The 14,252-nt window shown below is 40.1% G+C and overlaps 3 protein-coding genes across 3 annotated transcripts; 1 reads left to right on the top strand and 2 right to left on the bottom strand.

Moving 5' to 3' along the window:
* Positions 1-2,117: 2,117 nt before the first annotated feature.
* LOC131682010 (adult cuticle protein 1-like) lies at positions 2,118-2,943 on the bottom strand. The gene is made up of 2 exons (XM_058963139.1): positions 2,797-2,943; positions 2,118-2,731 (listed from the first exon to the last, which is right to left on the bottom strand). Exons 1-2 carry the CDS (start codon positions 2,800-2,802, stop codon positions 2,339-2,341), a joined length of 399 nt encoding a protein of 132 aa, XP_058819122.1. The 5' UTR covers positions 2,803-2,943; the 3' UTR covers positions 2,118-2,338.
* A 636-nt stretch (positions 2,944-3,579) lies between these two features.
* Positions 3,580-4,453, top strand: LOC131682011 (adult cuticle protein 1-like). Its single transcript, XM_058963140.1, has 2 exons — positions 3,580-3,728; positions 3,791-4,453. The coding sequence occupies exons 1-2, from the start codon at positions 3,723-3,725 to the stop codon at positions 4,178-4,180; spliced, it is 396 nt and encodes a 131-aa protein (XP_058819123.1). The 5' UTR covers positions 3,580-3,722; the 3' UTR covers positions 4,181-4,453.
* A 1,079-nt stretch (positions 4,454-5,532) lies between these two features.
* On the bottom strand, positions 5,533-6,232 carry LOC131686188 (uncharacterized). The gene is made up of 2 exons (XM_058970417.1): positions 6,192-6,232; positions 5,533-6,128 (listed from the first exon to the last, which is right to left on the bottom strand). The coding sequence occupies exons 1-2, from the start codon at positions 6,195-6,197 to the stop codon at positions 5,598-5,600; spliced, it is 537 nt and encodes a 178-aa protein (XP_058826400.1). The 5' UTR covers positions 6,198-6,232; the 3' UTR covers positions 5,533-5,597.
* Between the last annotated feature and the right edge of the window lie 8,020 nt (positions 6,233-14,252).

Here is a 14,252-nt window from a genome sequence, read left to right as displayed (position 1 = left end):
ATATCAACACATAGACTGCCTTAAAATGTTTTACACTGATGGGTCACGAATCAGTGAGGCCACTGGTTTCGGTATGTTCAACAATAATTTTTCAATTTCTCTCAAACTTGCAGAACCCGCCTCTGTTTATATAGCGGAACTAGCAGTAGTTCACTATAGTTTGCAAATAATTAATACTTTACCCCCGATCCATTACTTTATCCTCACTGATAGTCTCAGCACAATTGCAGCTCTACGCTCAAAGAGGATTGATAATCAAGACCCATTCTTTTTGGGGAAGATACGAGAATCTCTGAGTAACCTAACAAGAAAATGTTATAAATTTACCCTAGTGTGGCTCCCCGCCCATTGCTCTATTGCGGGCAATGAGAAAGCTGATAATTTAGCCAAGATTGGTGCACTAGATGGTGAAATATATGAAAGACCCATCGCTTACAATGAATTTTATAGCGCTTCTCGACAGAGGACACTTGCTAGTTGGCAAACATCTTGGGACAATGGAGATATGGGACGATGGCTACACTCAATTATCCCTAAAGTATCAACGAAGGCATGGTTCAAAGGATTGGATGTGAGTCGGGACTTCATCATTGTGCTTGTGGAGAGGGTTACCATGACATTGAGCATGTTGTTTGGTCCTGCACTGAATATCGTGAAGCCAGATCACAATTAGTAGATTCTTTACAAGTCCGAGGAAGACCAATCCATGTTCCTGTTAGAGACATCCTGGCGTATCGCGATCCTCTATGCATGGAACTTATTTATCATTTTCTAATAACAGCGTCTGTCAAAATTTAATTAAATTCATCTCCTCATACTCTCATCCAAGGCTAATCATTCACTAATTAAAGTACCCTAGAATATTCAGTTTTTAAATTTAGACAATAACAGAAAAAAAGTAAATAAATACACCCGAAAATACTAGATCATTATGAAATATAACAATGTAACGAAAAAAGCAAACAATAAAGTGATTTCAGTGTTAGTTTTAGACAAATTACTAGTATAGTTAAAATTAGTCTTAAGGATTTTTGTAACGTGCTATGTAAAAAAAGAAACTGGCGTAAAAAGCTTTTGCAAATGCCGTGTCAAATAAACGTATGGAAAAAAAAATTCAAAACATGCACGTAATCGTGAAAATAGACACAAATCTTGGAGTCTGAGTAAATTTTTTTTGTGATATTCGGAACATCCACTAAAGCTGTCAATACATAAAAGCAGTGGACAACGAAAGTAGCTCGGAAAAGGCTACGTCGGGAGTAACGCAACCAACGTTATCGCTCTAAAAACTGTCTATTTGAATCCATGTGATTCTGACAATTTGGCAGTTTTTTTATATTTCGATTATAGCGGATTTTCATCTCTTTTTTCAGGTTGGAAAAATCTATTAGGAAAAAATTACAACCCTATGCGCGGGGTTGGGAATTGAACCCTGGTGAGGAAGGCGGGCATAGCGTAGTTGGTAAATCGATTGCCTTGTGCGCAGCTCATCTGAGTTCGAATTACAACCCCGCACATAGAGTTAGACATTTTTCTTAAGAGATTTTTTCTAAAATTAAAAAAGAACCCTGGTGAACTGCGTACAAGGCAGTCGATTTATCAACTACACTATTACGAGCCCTAATTTGGTAGCTTTAAAAACATGATTATTACGGATCATCCATAAATGACGTAGAATTATATGGTGGAGGGGGGAGTATTGTATTATGTGATGATGTGTGACGACGGGGGGGGGGGGGGGGGTAGGGGGTCATGTCATGGTACGTAGCTTTTTTAAAGGGGAATAACTAACATCGCTTTTTATTTTTTTTTATTTTACGGCGACAAGGGGGAGGGAGAATTACCGTCAAGCTACGCAATTTCCAGGGAGGGCATTTAGAGGTTTGTGACGAAATGCTTCGATGGGGCAGGGGGTGATAAAAATCACTCTAAAAATACTACGTCATTTATGGATCGTCCCTTATTACGATTAACGTGAATTAAAATCGCGAAATTTAAAAAACATTTTTCCAAATTGTGAATTTGTTAATTTTGATCTGTTTTTAGAGTACTCTTCCGTTTTTCGTAGTATTTGGTGAGAATTATTTCGCCGACCCATATCATGAAAACTAAACAGGTTTAAATTGTCATAAAAATGAGTTCCATTTTTATTCCAACCTTGCTCGGTGTAAATACAAATCTCGTATAAACTTCACGTTCACTCTTCCTTATCAACTAATGAGTATATCACTTGTTTTTCCTAGAGTTCCGCTGATTGCACAAGTCGTCCTCGGAGAATCTCATCGCATCGCTCAGTTCGGTGGCCAATTGTAATCTGCTCGCACTTGACTAGATCAACCTAGATGGTTCCCGGGGCTGGGGCCAAATTGAGCTGCTGCTGCGACACAGCATGTCCTGGCAGTGGGGCAACGTGGACAGATCCACGGTTGGCAGTGACGGAGGTAGCTCCCGGAACGACTCCAGCATGGTGGGCAACCGAAGCTACTGGGGCATGGGGAGCAGCCAGTGCTGGCCAGTGAGCAGCACCAGCCCACGGAGCAGCAGCTGCCCATGGAGCAGCACCTGCCCAGTGAGCAGCAGCTGGCCATGCACCAGCATGTGGCCATCCGGCGGCTGGCCAAGCAGCAACGGGAATGGCAGCTGGAAGCCCGGCTGCATGTGGCCATCCCCACGGGATCACTCCGGCTTCCGATACAACGGCCATGGCCAAGATGACTGCAGCGATGATGCACTAGAAAACAGAACCAGAGACTGAGTTAAGTTCTTCGTTCAATATGGAAGGTTTTGAACTGCTACCTTCATGGTTGGTCTTTGAAAGGTGGAGTTGGAACTGTTCACTTGAACGCTAGATCTAAATTTGATGATTATTCGATTAAAATAGTTGCTATTTATACCTATCCCTGAACAAGCGGTCGAGTTCTGTGTTCTACCCAACACATATCGTTCCCACAACGGATCGGTCTTCGAAAGGCATCTAACAGTAAGTATATAGGATAGATGGAAAAACTTATCTAATAATAATCACGTACAGTACATACCTTCCTCCGCTAGAAGTATGTTCACCATTCCTGAACTACAATTAATTGACCTCACACATTCAGGAACACCATTACGGGTGAACTCTCACTCTCGGTTTTTTTTGCTATTGCCCCCGCGCCAGCTGTGACAGAAAATGCATTCGCAGCAACGAGGAAAAGGGAGTTTCACTTTTACCGCACTCAAACACCCATACGTGATCGAGTTTGTTCTTGATCTGATGTAGAGAAGGGGCGTTTATTTGTCCTATAGCACAAAAAGCGAACGTGGACAACCCTAACGAGAGCGCACTACCGAGAAAAGTATTTCAAGTTCACTGATCGATTTTCTATACGGGCACTACGCTGGAGTCCCGTATGGCAGTTTGCTTAAGACTGAGCTCTCACTGCATGCTAGCTAGTAGGTGCATAATAGTGCAGTCAGGCTGTTGCATTCTAGCCATATGTTCACCATAGTCGCATACGATCACGGATCACCACTACAGAAGTCACTGCTGCAAAAAATAAAGGAAGGCAGGAGAAGGCACGGAAGGTGAAACCCTATTTCAATCCAAACTAATCTAACGCTCTCGGTGAAGTTTTGCTATATAAACCAGTCCCGGGTAAGTTTTCTGTTCATAATTAATTCAGGTGTTCTATCGCCACTAGCTGCCAAAAAGAAAAACCAAACTAGCCAACAGACCAATCATGAAGGTAAAGACTCGGTTTAATTAGGCTTTTTGTAAATTATTTTAATTTTTTTTGATTTCTTTCAGTGCATGGTAGCTGCAGTCATCTTGGCCCTGGCCGTCGTCTCACAAACTGGAGCCCTGCCGTACGGAGGCTGGCCGTACGGTCACTGGGGTGCCCCAACTGTGGTACAATCGAACGTTCTGGCCCATCCTTACGGAGCTCTGTCGCATGCTGCTGTTCACGCTGCCTATCCAGCCCTGCCAGCTGCCGTGTATGCTGCCCCAGTTTTGCCACATGCCCACTGGGCCGGTCCAGTTCATGGCCCAGTCGCCTCGGTTGCCCACCACGCCGGTGTGGTCCCAGGAGCTACCTCTGTGACTGCTAACCGTGGTGCCGTCCATGTTGCCCCCTTGCCAGGACATGCCGTGTCCCAGCAGCAGCTCAATTTGGCTCCAGCTCCCGGTACGATTTAATCTAAGCAGCACATCACAACGACGGACCTCAGCTAGTCACTGGACCCGCAAGGAAAAGCCATCCATCCACGATCCATCCACCAAAACCGATTCAACTGAGTGAGGGTACCTTGGTCAGTTTGGGTCACTCTTATCTATCTATCCGCCATTCTCTGTACTGTCTATCACTATCGTTCTAAAAGCACACTATCGCATCTATTTATGATCATCTTGGACACTGTTTTGTTCTGGAACGCGACGGAAATAAAATTGATTTCTATGTTTCTTTATAAAAAAAAATTTGTTTTTATTCAGATTGTACGGTAATTGGTCTTTGAAGATTTGGATTCCATGGTCGGTTATGTTCAGTTTGGAAATGATTATTTAATTGTTTCTAAAATAACACCAAGATGACGGAGACAAATCAACATTGGGGATCAGAGAATTAGGCATAAGTTACAGTTTTCTGACAATCAGAAATGTCGTTAGTGCTTTATACGGAAGGGGTTCATAGTGCTAGTAGGTTCATAGCACTAGTTCACATGGGATAATCAAAATTCCGTAAAGAAACTGCAGTACTGTTCTGCTACCTAGGTATACCATATAAATTTTCCTCCAAAATTAGATTACCTTCAGCATCGTTCTAACTTTCTTTATAACGCATTTTTGAATTCGTTATAGAACTTGCGTTTCGACTTTGTCTCATCAGAATCCGACACTAACTTATTAACAGGACTAACACCGGATTGGCACTAGCTCCAAAAAACTAAAACATAATTTGTGCTTCTGAGCTAGCTTAGTCCTGTCACTAAGTTAGTGTCGGATTCTGATGAAAGGAACTTGAAACGCCTCTCCAATAACTAATTCAAATTTAGGGCACAACACTTCACGCGCAAAAGCGGTTTGAAAGAATTTTCTCCTTAGTGGAGAAAAAATAATTTTTACCCAAATTTTTCCATAAACTAAGCCAAGTTTTGGTTTCATCGATTCTCATCAGCTTAATCAAAACTCTTTTTCTTGCTTTCATGAGCTTCACGCAGAACTAGAAGTGTATTCCGAAATACAAATAGTGCTTTCATTTTTGGAGCTAACGTCAACCCGGCTCTAGTTTAATCCTGTCACTAAGTTAGTGTCGGATTCTGATGAAACGAAGTTGAAACGCAAATTCCTCATTCAAATACGGTTTGTACTCTTAACAATTTTCTTCTTAATGAAGAAATAGTTTTAACCTGATTTTTCTCTACTAAAGAGAAATATAGAATAGTCCATTTTTTAAAGTTACGAATATTTGAGAAATTTAACACTTTTGTTTTTAAAATTGAAATTCTTGTATTATAATTGCGTATAATTTCAAAATATATTATATTGCTAAACTTTTTTATTTACATAACCAGAACGTTAGCTTTAGCAGAGTTGATGAAATCCAAGCCTGAAAACATTAGTGCAAAACAACCTTCTCCACACCCACTGGCACTGGTGCAACGTAAACCGATCCTGGAGTGGCAGCAATCTGTTTCGACACTGGAACAACCGTCTTAACCAGTCCTTGCTGGTATCCCCATCCATTAGCACCTGCTCCGTAGTTTTCCCATGGAAGTCCCCAAGAGTTAATCTTCACTGGTGCTACCACTTTAGCCAGATTCTGATATCCCCATCCGGCTCCGTAGGTTTCCAAAGGTAGACCCCACGAGTGGGCTTTATTCGCTACGCCATAATATCCATTCCAGCCATTGTACAGAGAAGCAGCGGGCCAAGCAGATGACCACGATTTGGCGTAAGGGTAGGCGGCAATCTGTGGAGTCACTTGCCACGTTGATGGCCAGGATTTTGCGTATGGATAAGCAGCAAGGGTATGATCATTCCAGCCATTCCAGGAATTCCACCCAGCTGAGTGTGATGGCCAAGAACTGGGTACGTAAGATCCTTGTGTGGCGGCAGCCAGGATAGCGACGATGATTGCGATAAAGCCCTAATTGATTAGAAAAGATTGTACTGCTCTAATTGAGTGTTAAAGTATTCAATCAATAAATACCTTCATCCTTGGGTTGAATCGATGCTAGTGATCAATGGTACGATCGATAGAAGGAGTCCAAATGAACTGTGATTATTAGTGGGAAAATTGAACATATTTATACAATTCGAGTTAGATATGTGAACTAGCTACTGTTTGGCCAACGATCGCATTTCCTGGTTGATTTTTGGTAGTGAGTTAGACACAATTGAACACCGCCGCTCTCCGTGTCTCGAAGGTTGAAAATCATCAATTCATGAATTTTTCATAACAATTTCCTGTGCAAAACAGAAGCAAGAGGATTCGGTTTTCATATTGATAGATGACACGGTGAAACATTTGACAACAATTACATTTGCTAAGGTGCCTAAAAATAATTTTCGGCAATCAACACGAGTATAAAACTAACGCTTTGCAGAAGCTACCGTTATAGTTCTTTTTCAAACATTGAGACTTCAACTAGCAAACGCTTCTAACAATTGAAATGAAGGTACAAGTAGAAATAAAATTAAATTAGTTCAAAAATTAAATATTACAATTTCATAGGTTGTCATCGCTTCCCTGATCGTAACCCTGGCCTTAGTTGCCCAAGGATCCTACATCCCAAATGCATGGCCTTCGCAATCTGCTGGATGGAACTCCTGGAACGGATGGAATAATCACGGTAGTGTGGCTACCTATCCATATGCTAAAACCTGGCCCGCTGTTTTACAAGCGGCTCCTCTGGCAAAAGGATGGAACGGATATTACGATGATGCCGCCAGCTCGTGGGGTCTTCCATGGGGATCATATGGAAATGGAGCTTACGGCTGGGGAGATCAACAGGAGCTCGTGAAATCCGTTCTTCCGACGAAAGTAAATGCCTGGGGACTGCCATGGGGTACCTACGGAGCAGGCGCATATGGATGGGGAAATCAAAATCTCGTTAAGACCGTTGTTCCTGTGACGAAGCAAATTGCCGTTATCCCGGAACCATCGTTTGTGGCTCCGCTAGCTATACAGAAGACGCTTGTATACTAAATCGAACGCAAATTCACCGAATAAAATATCTTCAAACTCAAAGTTCGTCTAATTCTTCTGTTGAACCAATGTTCTGCGAATGGTGCAAATTATTCCATGCAGTCGAAGTTTTTTAAGAATTTTATTCAAACCCTCTGGATTATTAAATCAAATTCTCATTGTCTGAAACAATCTCGAACTGGAACGGAGCCTTACATTTTGAAATCAAAGCTTGTATGATGAACTAGGGTGGCTCTATGGGGTAGATATCAATGAAAATGGTCATCTTAACTTTTCGCATAAAGTCTCATATAAATACATATTACATCGGGAAAGTATTCTATGCATTTTTTTGTTCAATCGGACATCATCAAAGGGGTGCATCGTTCGAATAATGATTTTGTAATATTCGAAATAATCCAATATTGAAAATCGTAGAAAAAATTCGACGGAATATGTCTAAAATAACATGGAACATCAACTTCTAGTGTCAAAAGAAAAATTTAATACCATTTTAGAAAAAAAAAAAATCAAGGATCAAAATGTATGAATCGTTGAGATAATATGTACAACCAAAAGAGTAAGATTTGAAAAATAAGAAGAAGTGGTAAATATATGCGGTTCGTAGTAACACTGCCTTAACTCGGCTCCTGCCAGCAGAAGACAAAAGATTAGTACGTAAGATTTTGATTCTGTTTCTAATGACCCTGCCGCTACTAGTTTTCCGATCTGAGAATTTCACATCCTTGCTCTCACTTGAGTAATATGGCTCTAAAATATTCAAAACTTCCCTACTTAGTAATCTCTAGCTAATTAAATATCGTTAAACTTTTTGCTCTGACTTTGGTTGGGGAATATTTTTGCATAAATTTATTAATAAAAAAACCACGATTTCGTGAACTGAACCATTTAATAAAATTGTGACCAAGGTCGTGAAATTATGGATAATGAACCTCATATTTATGAAACTTTTTATTCCAAAAAACTAGTCCGCGCCAACGATAAACGTAGCATTACAATCCAATATTCAACTCTAACTAAACCCAGTCTTGACCACAGCTCAAGATAAAATGTAGGCTAAACCGAACTTAAATATCTCATATGAGGTTCATAGGTAGGTAACGAAACTACAGACATGCAAAAATCGCAATGTTTTCGGACGGCCCAGCAGCACTGTTGACATTAAGGTTGTCCAAATGTGAGTCAAAGCTGGTTTGGGAGTACATCACATCTTTACAACAACTGGCAACTCGGAATAAAGTAATGATTTTCTGGGAACTTTTGATGGCGAACCAAAGAATCGGTGGTAACGATGTGGTCGACGAATTAGTCAGGCGTGGTTTTTCAAACATGTTTGTCATCAAACTAGAACTTTCGACTTGGGCAAGAGATCAACTACTAAACGACTGGCGTAACGTAGTAGGCGCTCGACAAGCCAAGAAATTCATACATGCAGATACAACGAGAACCAAAAAACTAAAGGATTCAAAACGAAAAGATTTACGTATAATCACAGGTTTATTTGCGGGACATTGTCCTGCTAAGTATTATCTGAAAAAGAAAAGGGAAATGACAATTGTCAATTCTGTAACTACGAGCCCGAGAGCTCGGAACATATTCTCTGCCAGTGTGCAGTACTATTTCTTCGAAGGGAGCCATACTTCGGAAGACATCTTATGACGCCTCACGAGATATGGCATACCTGTCCCAAACGGATCCTCAGCTACATTAATAGTGTACTACCCGGTTGGGACGACACATGTGGACGAACAAACAAATCGCTTCCAACTACATTGGATTCGGGCAATTTGTAACATGTAGAGCAAACACTGCCACAAAAGATAACCTGAATAGTGGTCGCAGTGGCAAAGTTTCCCCTAACAAAAAAAAAGAAAAAAATTCCAATATTTAGTTGTGTTACTCTGATCATTTCCCTGCCATACTCAGTTTTTGTTATGATTATTATTCATAATACACTGGTTTGCAAGTATTTCAACTGGAAGAACCGACATTTAAACAATATTCATGATTTCGGAATTTCTCGTCACGTTACCACGATATTTTATTCATGAGTTTACCAACGGATTTTTCTGGCACTGTAGTACTACGATATGAAGGCTCAAGTTACCTCAAGGCTTGGTAGTATGCGTAAGAAAAATTGTGTTCAGCTTTGCCACCAGATTATCCATTTAAACCTTTTCAAAACTCTAAAAGAAGAATATCAGTCGATTTATTAGATCATCACGATTCAATTCATGCAAAATACCTGCTGGAAAAACCATCGGCTTAGCTGGATGGTGCTTTTGAAAAAGTGTCTGTGATTTTTTATCACACTACCACACCGAGCTGGGGTACGCAACACAACTGCGCAATGAAAAAACCACAGCCACTTTTTCAAAAGCACCATCCAGCTAAGCCGATGGTTTTTCCAGCAGGTATTTTGCATGAATTGAATCGTGATGATCTAATAAATCGACTGATATTCTTCTTTTAGAGTTTTGAAAAGGTTTAAATGGATAATCCGGTGGCAAAGCTGAACACAAATTTGCCTACGCACACTACCAAGCGTTCAATTCTAACACATGCTTAAAAAAGGTAACTTGAACCTGAATGTAAATAAAATCGAGCGGCCCCTCGAATAACTGGTCCGCTCAGCATGGGTAAAAGCTTCTGTAATTTCTCCCGAAATGTGAATGAGAGTGAGTGGTTGGTTGGAGTTCCTTCGAATGAACTGTCAGATGAGTGGTTGAGCACCCACCGGATCCAACCGTGGTTGGAGCCGAGTTACTTTTGGCGGGTGGTCGCGACGCAGGCGTCGCCCCGCTTTTGAGATAACCCTTTCTGCGACCTTTAACCGCAGAATAAGCTATAGTGGAGGGGAAACTATTTGTCTCTGGGTTTTGAAAGCCATTCGGCAGCACCCGGGATTTGGTGGTAGAGGATCGAGGTCTGGGGATATTCAAAAGAAATTGAAGCCGTATACAAAAAAAGGCTTCGGGGAAACTTGCGTAATTTCGTGAACGATTGCGTAGTTCCGGTCACGAAGATATGACTCATGCTTTAAACTGAGGACTCCAAAGATCTGATTTTTCACTTTGTTCTGGATCGTGGAAGAGGCAGGAGTGGTTTAGTTTTTTTCTCGCGCCTCGGTGTGGTTTTATAGGTAAAAGATAAAAATCGTGAGATTCTCTATATCAGTTTTGCCAGTAATTAGTTTTCCCTTCCCAGTTCTAACTCGTACAAGTTAAATGGCTTCCCGCATATCGAAGCAGTGGTTTAGAGTCGGTATTCCCGAATTAAGGTAAGGTGCAAATGGTGGCCAGTGCAGTGCGTGCCCTAATTCCAACTTGTCGTTGGATGCGTGTTTTTCGTGCAGGTTTGAAGCTGCAGCATCCCGTCACACCGATCATCATCCGTCATCAACCGCTTCTGACCCCGCCATCTAGCTACAAAGTTCCCGGTGAACCATCCGGAAGAGCGACGACCGTCAAATTCACGCTAGCTAGGGAGCAGCGTCGTTGCCAGCATACGTCCAGTGGCTGGGCACCGACTATCGATCAACCCACGTGGGAAACATGTAATGCAGTGACCTCCATCAGGTCAGACTCTGCCAGCAAACGACCGGGTAAATCGTGTGTGGCAACCGGATCGGCATCTCCAGCGGACTGGATCTTCGAGCGACCCACGTAAAACCATGGTAGTGTGAGTACTCATTTCCTTTTTTTTGACATGCGCATGATCAATTTTGTTTAAACCTGCAAATGCCGGTTCAGTGAGCTAAGTGACAGCGTTTTCGTGACAAGCTCAAAAAGCCCGGGTTCGAAACCCGATTATCAAGTTTTTTGTTCGGCGGTTTCATTTTTCCCACCTCGTGAAAATCCTAGGTCGGCGATGAAATCGCTGTATTACACGCCAACACGCCGACTGTATATGCACGCACCGTAAGTTGAGCCACTCATTTTCGGATGAACACCACGTTAGGTAGTTAGATTTTTGATATGCTTTGGGAAGGGAGAGAGACAGAATAGGCAGTGACCATGTTGGTTAGCGCGCTGCGAGGAAATTAGCTAGCAAGTTGAAAGGCCTGGGTTCGAGACCCGAAATGTGAAATAAATATTTTTTGTAAGCGAATTATGAGTTGAAGTGATTAAACCGTTTTTTTTGCAGTAAACTATTTTTTGGTATTTTCTGGTATAGGTAGTTTCACGATTTTCGGTCGTTTCCGTTTTTAGCGAGCAGAGTTGACTCCTTTTTCCTTCGACTCCACCTTTCCTAAATCGGCCACGATTGGGGACCTTTTGTTTGAGTAGATCTTTGCCCGTGATGATAAAAAGCGTTAGAGCTAATTAATTATACCGGTCTGAGGCCTTCTTTGTATACTGTTGTTGATTTCTAGCGAATGTTTTCAGACTGGTAATCAAGGTACCTGAGTCCAGTTGGACCATTCTGGAGCCAGAACTCAGAAACAAATGGTACCCGCCCGTAGGAGGGGTCTCAATAGCTGGGCAAACCGAACAAGGCGAATTGTTACAGCACAATACCTCGGTTTGTGTTCACCACAGTCACGATTTTCGAATTTGACACGTGGAGTATTGCTACTCAACTTCATGTTTGATTTCTATCAAACTTTTTACTCCAAGTAACGTGACAATATAAAATGGTGACTGGTTCGCGGTATCTTATTATGTGAATTATATCACGAGCACGATTTGTGATTCTGAAATGTATGTTGAGTGCTCAGCGCAATTTTCGTTTTCTATCCGGACATTACATTGAACATAGTTTTTTTCTATATCTGCTGCTTGCACACAATGCTAGACGCTAACAGCTATATATCTGTATATTTCATGAAGAAACCCTAATTTTTCTCGTCCATGTGCTGAGTTGCATAAAATTGAAAATGACTCGGAATTGCTTCTAAATATTACAAGCACTCCTTCTTCCTAGGAATCATGGACCAGTTCACAAATCCATGAACAATATTTTATGATTTTTTTAACTATTTGACGAGCATAAGTGGTTAGTTGTGACAAATATACTAGAAATAATGAATCAGTTCACGTATACATGAATAGTGTTTTATGATTTCGTGAGCTACTTCGAGAGCACGGATATTGAATCGTTACTAATGTATTAGGAATTATTAACTAGTTCAGGATGATTGAAAGGATTCATGCATAATATTCCGAGTTTCGTGAAATATCTCAGAAGAAAATATGTAAACCAATTCACAACCATGAAAACCAGATCATATTCAAAAATCACGAATCAGTTCACGTTGTACAGTTGGACGTTGAAAGATGTCAATCTATGGTTTCATGAATAATGTTCGTTCTAAAGTTGTAAACTATTTCACGTACAGAAAATCGATTTGGTAATGACATGGTGGAAACCGTCACTGTAGTTTACAAAACAAAAAGAAATATCTCCACTAGTAAAAGCGCTATGTAGGTGTTATTGAGGCGAAATTGAACATATTTATAAAACATGATCTATGTTCATGGTCCTGTTTTCGTAACGTAAATCCGTGTTTGTTTCAGACATTTTATTCACGTTTTTGGGAACAAGGGACGAAATTGGGTAACCTGGCTTTCTTGTATAATGTCCTTAATAACCATAAACGATTGACACGGCATTCCGCCAACCTACTAAGGCTACGGTATGTAAGTCCCGGAAATTCTAAATGACCCTAAAAAGCGAAATAGTCGGGAATTGTGTTCTTGCTAAATCGACGGGCAAACAACGTAAAGAATATACCAACACATTTCCAACATTTTTGATAATTGATGATTGAATTATTATATTAAAAAATCAGGCGTAAGAACTTCTTTATAAATCGCAAAAAATATATTATTCAGTTCAATTAACAAATAGCATATTCGCACTTTAGTACTCGAACTTAGTAATAAATTGGCATTAGTCATTAGTCATTAGAAATAGTCTTAAAATCTTACGGACCAATCTTTTGTCTTCTACTGGCAGAAGCCGAGTTAAGGCAGTGTTACTACGAACCGCATATACAGTGACACAATCTCAAATTCGTACACTTTTGAAAAGTCATTTAATTTGTAATTTAAGACCTGTCATTTCTTTATGTTTTTTTGTTTTATTTTGAAAAATAGATTTTATGACTACAGAAAAGTGTTCATTGGCACAGTTTCCTCAACACTAGTTTAAGAAATTCCCTCAAATTAACGTAATGGTTAAAAAAAGTAAACTAACTGCCATTATAGGACGGAAACTAATTATTACTCACCAAAATGAAGCTAAATCACTTCATAAAATCTTTGAAATTGTTCAAAGGTTGCGTCCAACTATTTAACATGTTGTTAAAAACTTTGATTTGGCGAAATGCAGAACAGATATAGCGGAAAACTTGAACTGTAAATATTTTACGATGAGGAATAAACGATCTTTAATAAGAAAAATTTGGGAAAATTGAGTAATTAATGTTATATACATGGTGAATAAATTGAATCATAGCATTTAAGTAGAAGTCTGCTCTGGTATGGCTCGTAATGGACGGAGAACGAACAATTACAATGACTTGTTCTGAGCAAGAAGCTGTTCATCAATGAGAAGAACAAAGAGTTGATTTTTATACACTAAACAACTTTATTGGAATATTGGAAAGATGTTAAACTTTGTCTACGAGTCTAAATTCAACATCTTTGACTCAAATGGCTGTTGTTTGGGTGGAGAAAATCGACCTCAGACCTGGACGTAATAGTCTTATAACAGCAGATAAGCGCAGGACAGTGGAATTATTGTATGAGGTATTATATGTCCACTAGAAGTGCTAGAAATTTGGTCTTCATTGATGGAATGATGGATCAGAATGTGCATTTTAATATGAATATCTTAAAATAAATTTTAAAGCAAAGCTTCCATAAAACGATACTTTTACTAAAAAATGGTGGACATTGGAAATTCGATCAGGAGAATAACCTAAAGCACAAGGCGTGCAAAAAACGTTTAGAGGGAATTTATAATTGTTTAAATGTTATGGATTCTCCACTGCAGATTCCGTTTATTAACTGATTAGAAAAATAAATGGGATTATTTGGATAAAAATTGCAAAAC

Source organism: Topomyia yanbarensis, chromosome 2 (assembly GCF_030247195.1).
Source record: "Topomyia yanbarensis strain Yona2022 chromosome 2, ASM3024719v1, whole genome shotgun sequence".
NCBI lineage: Eukaryota > Metazoa > Arthropoda > Insecta > Diptera > Culicidae > Topomyia > Topomyia yanbarensis.
Note: the sequence above shows the minus strand (reverse complement) of the source record. Positions and strands in the feature narration are given on the sequence as shown.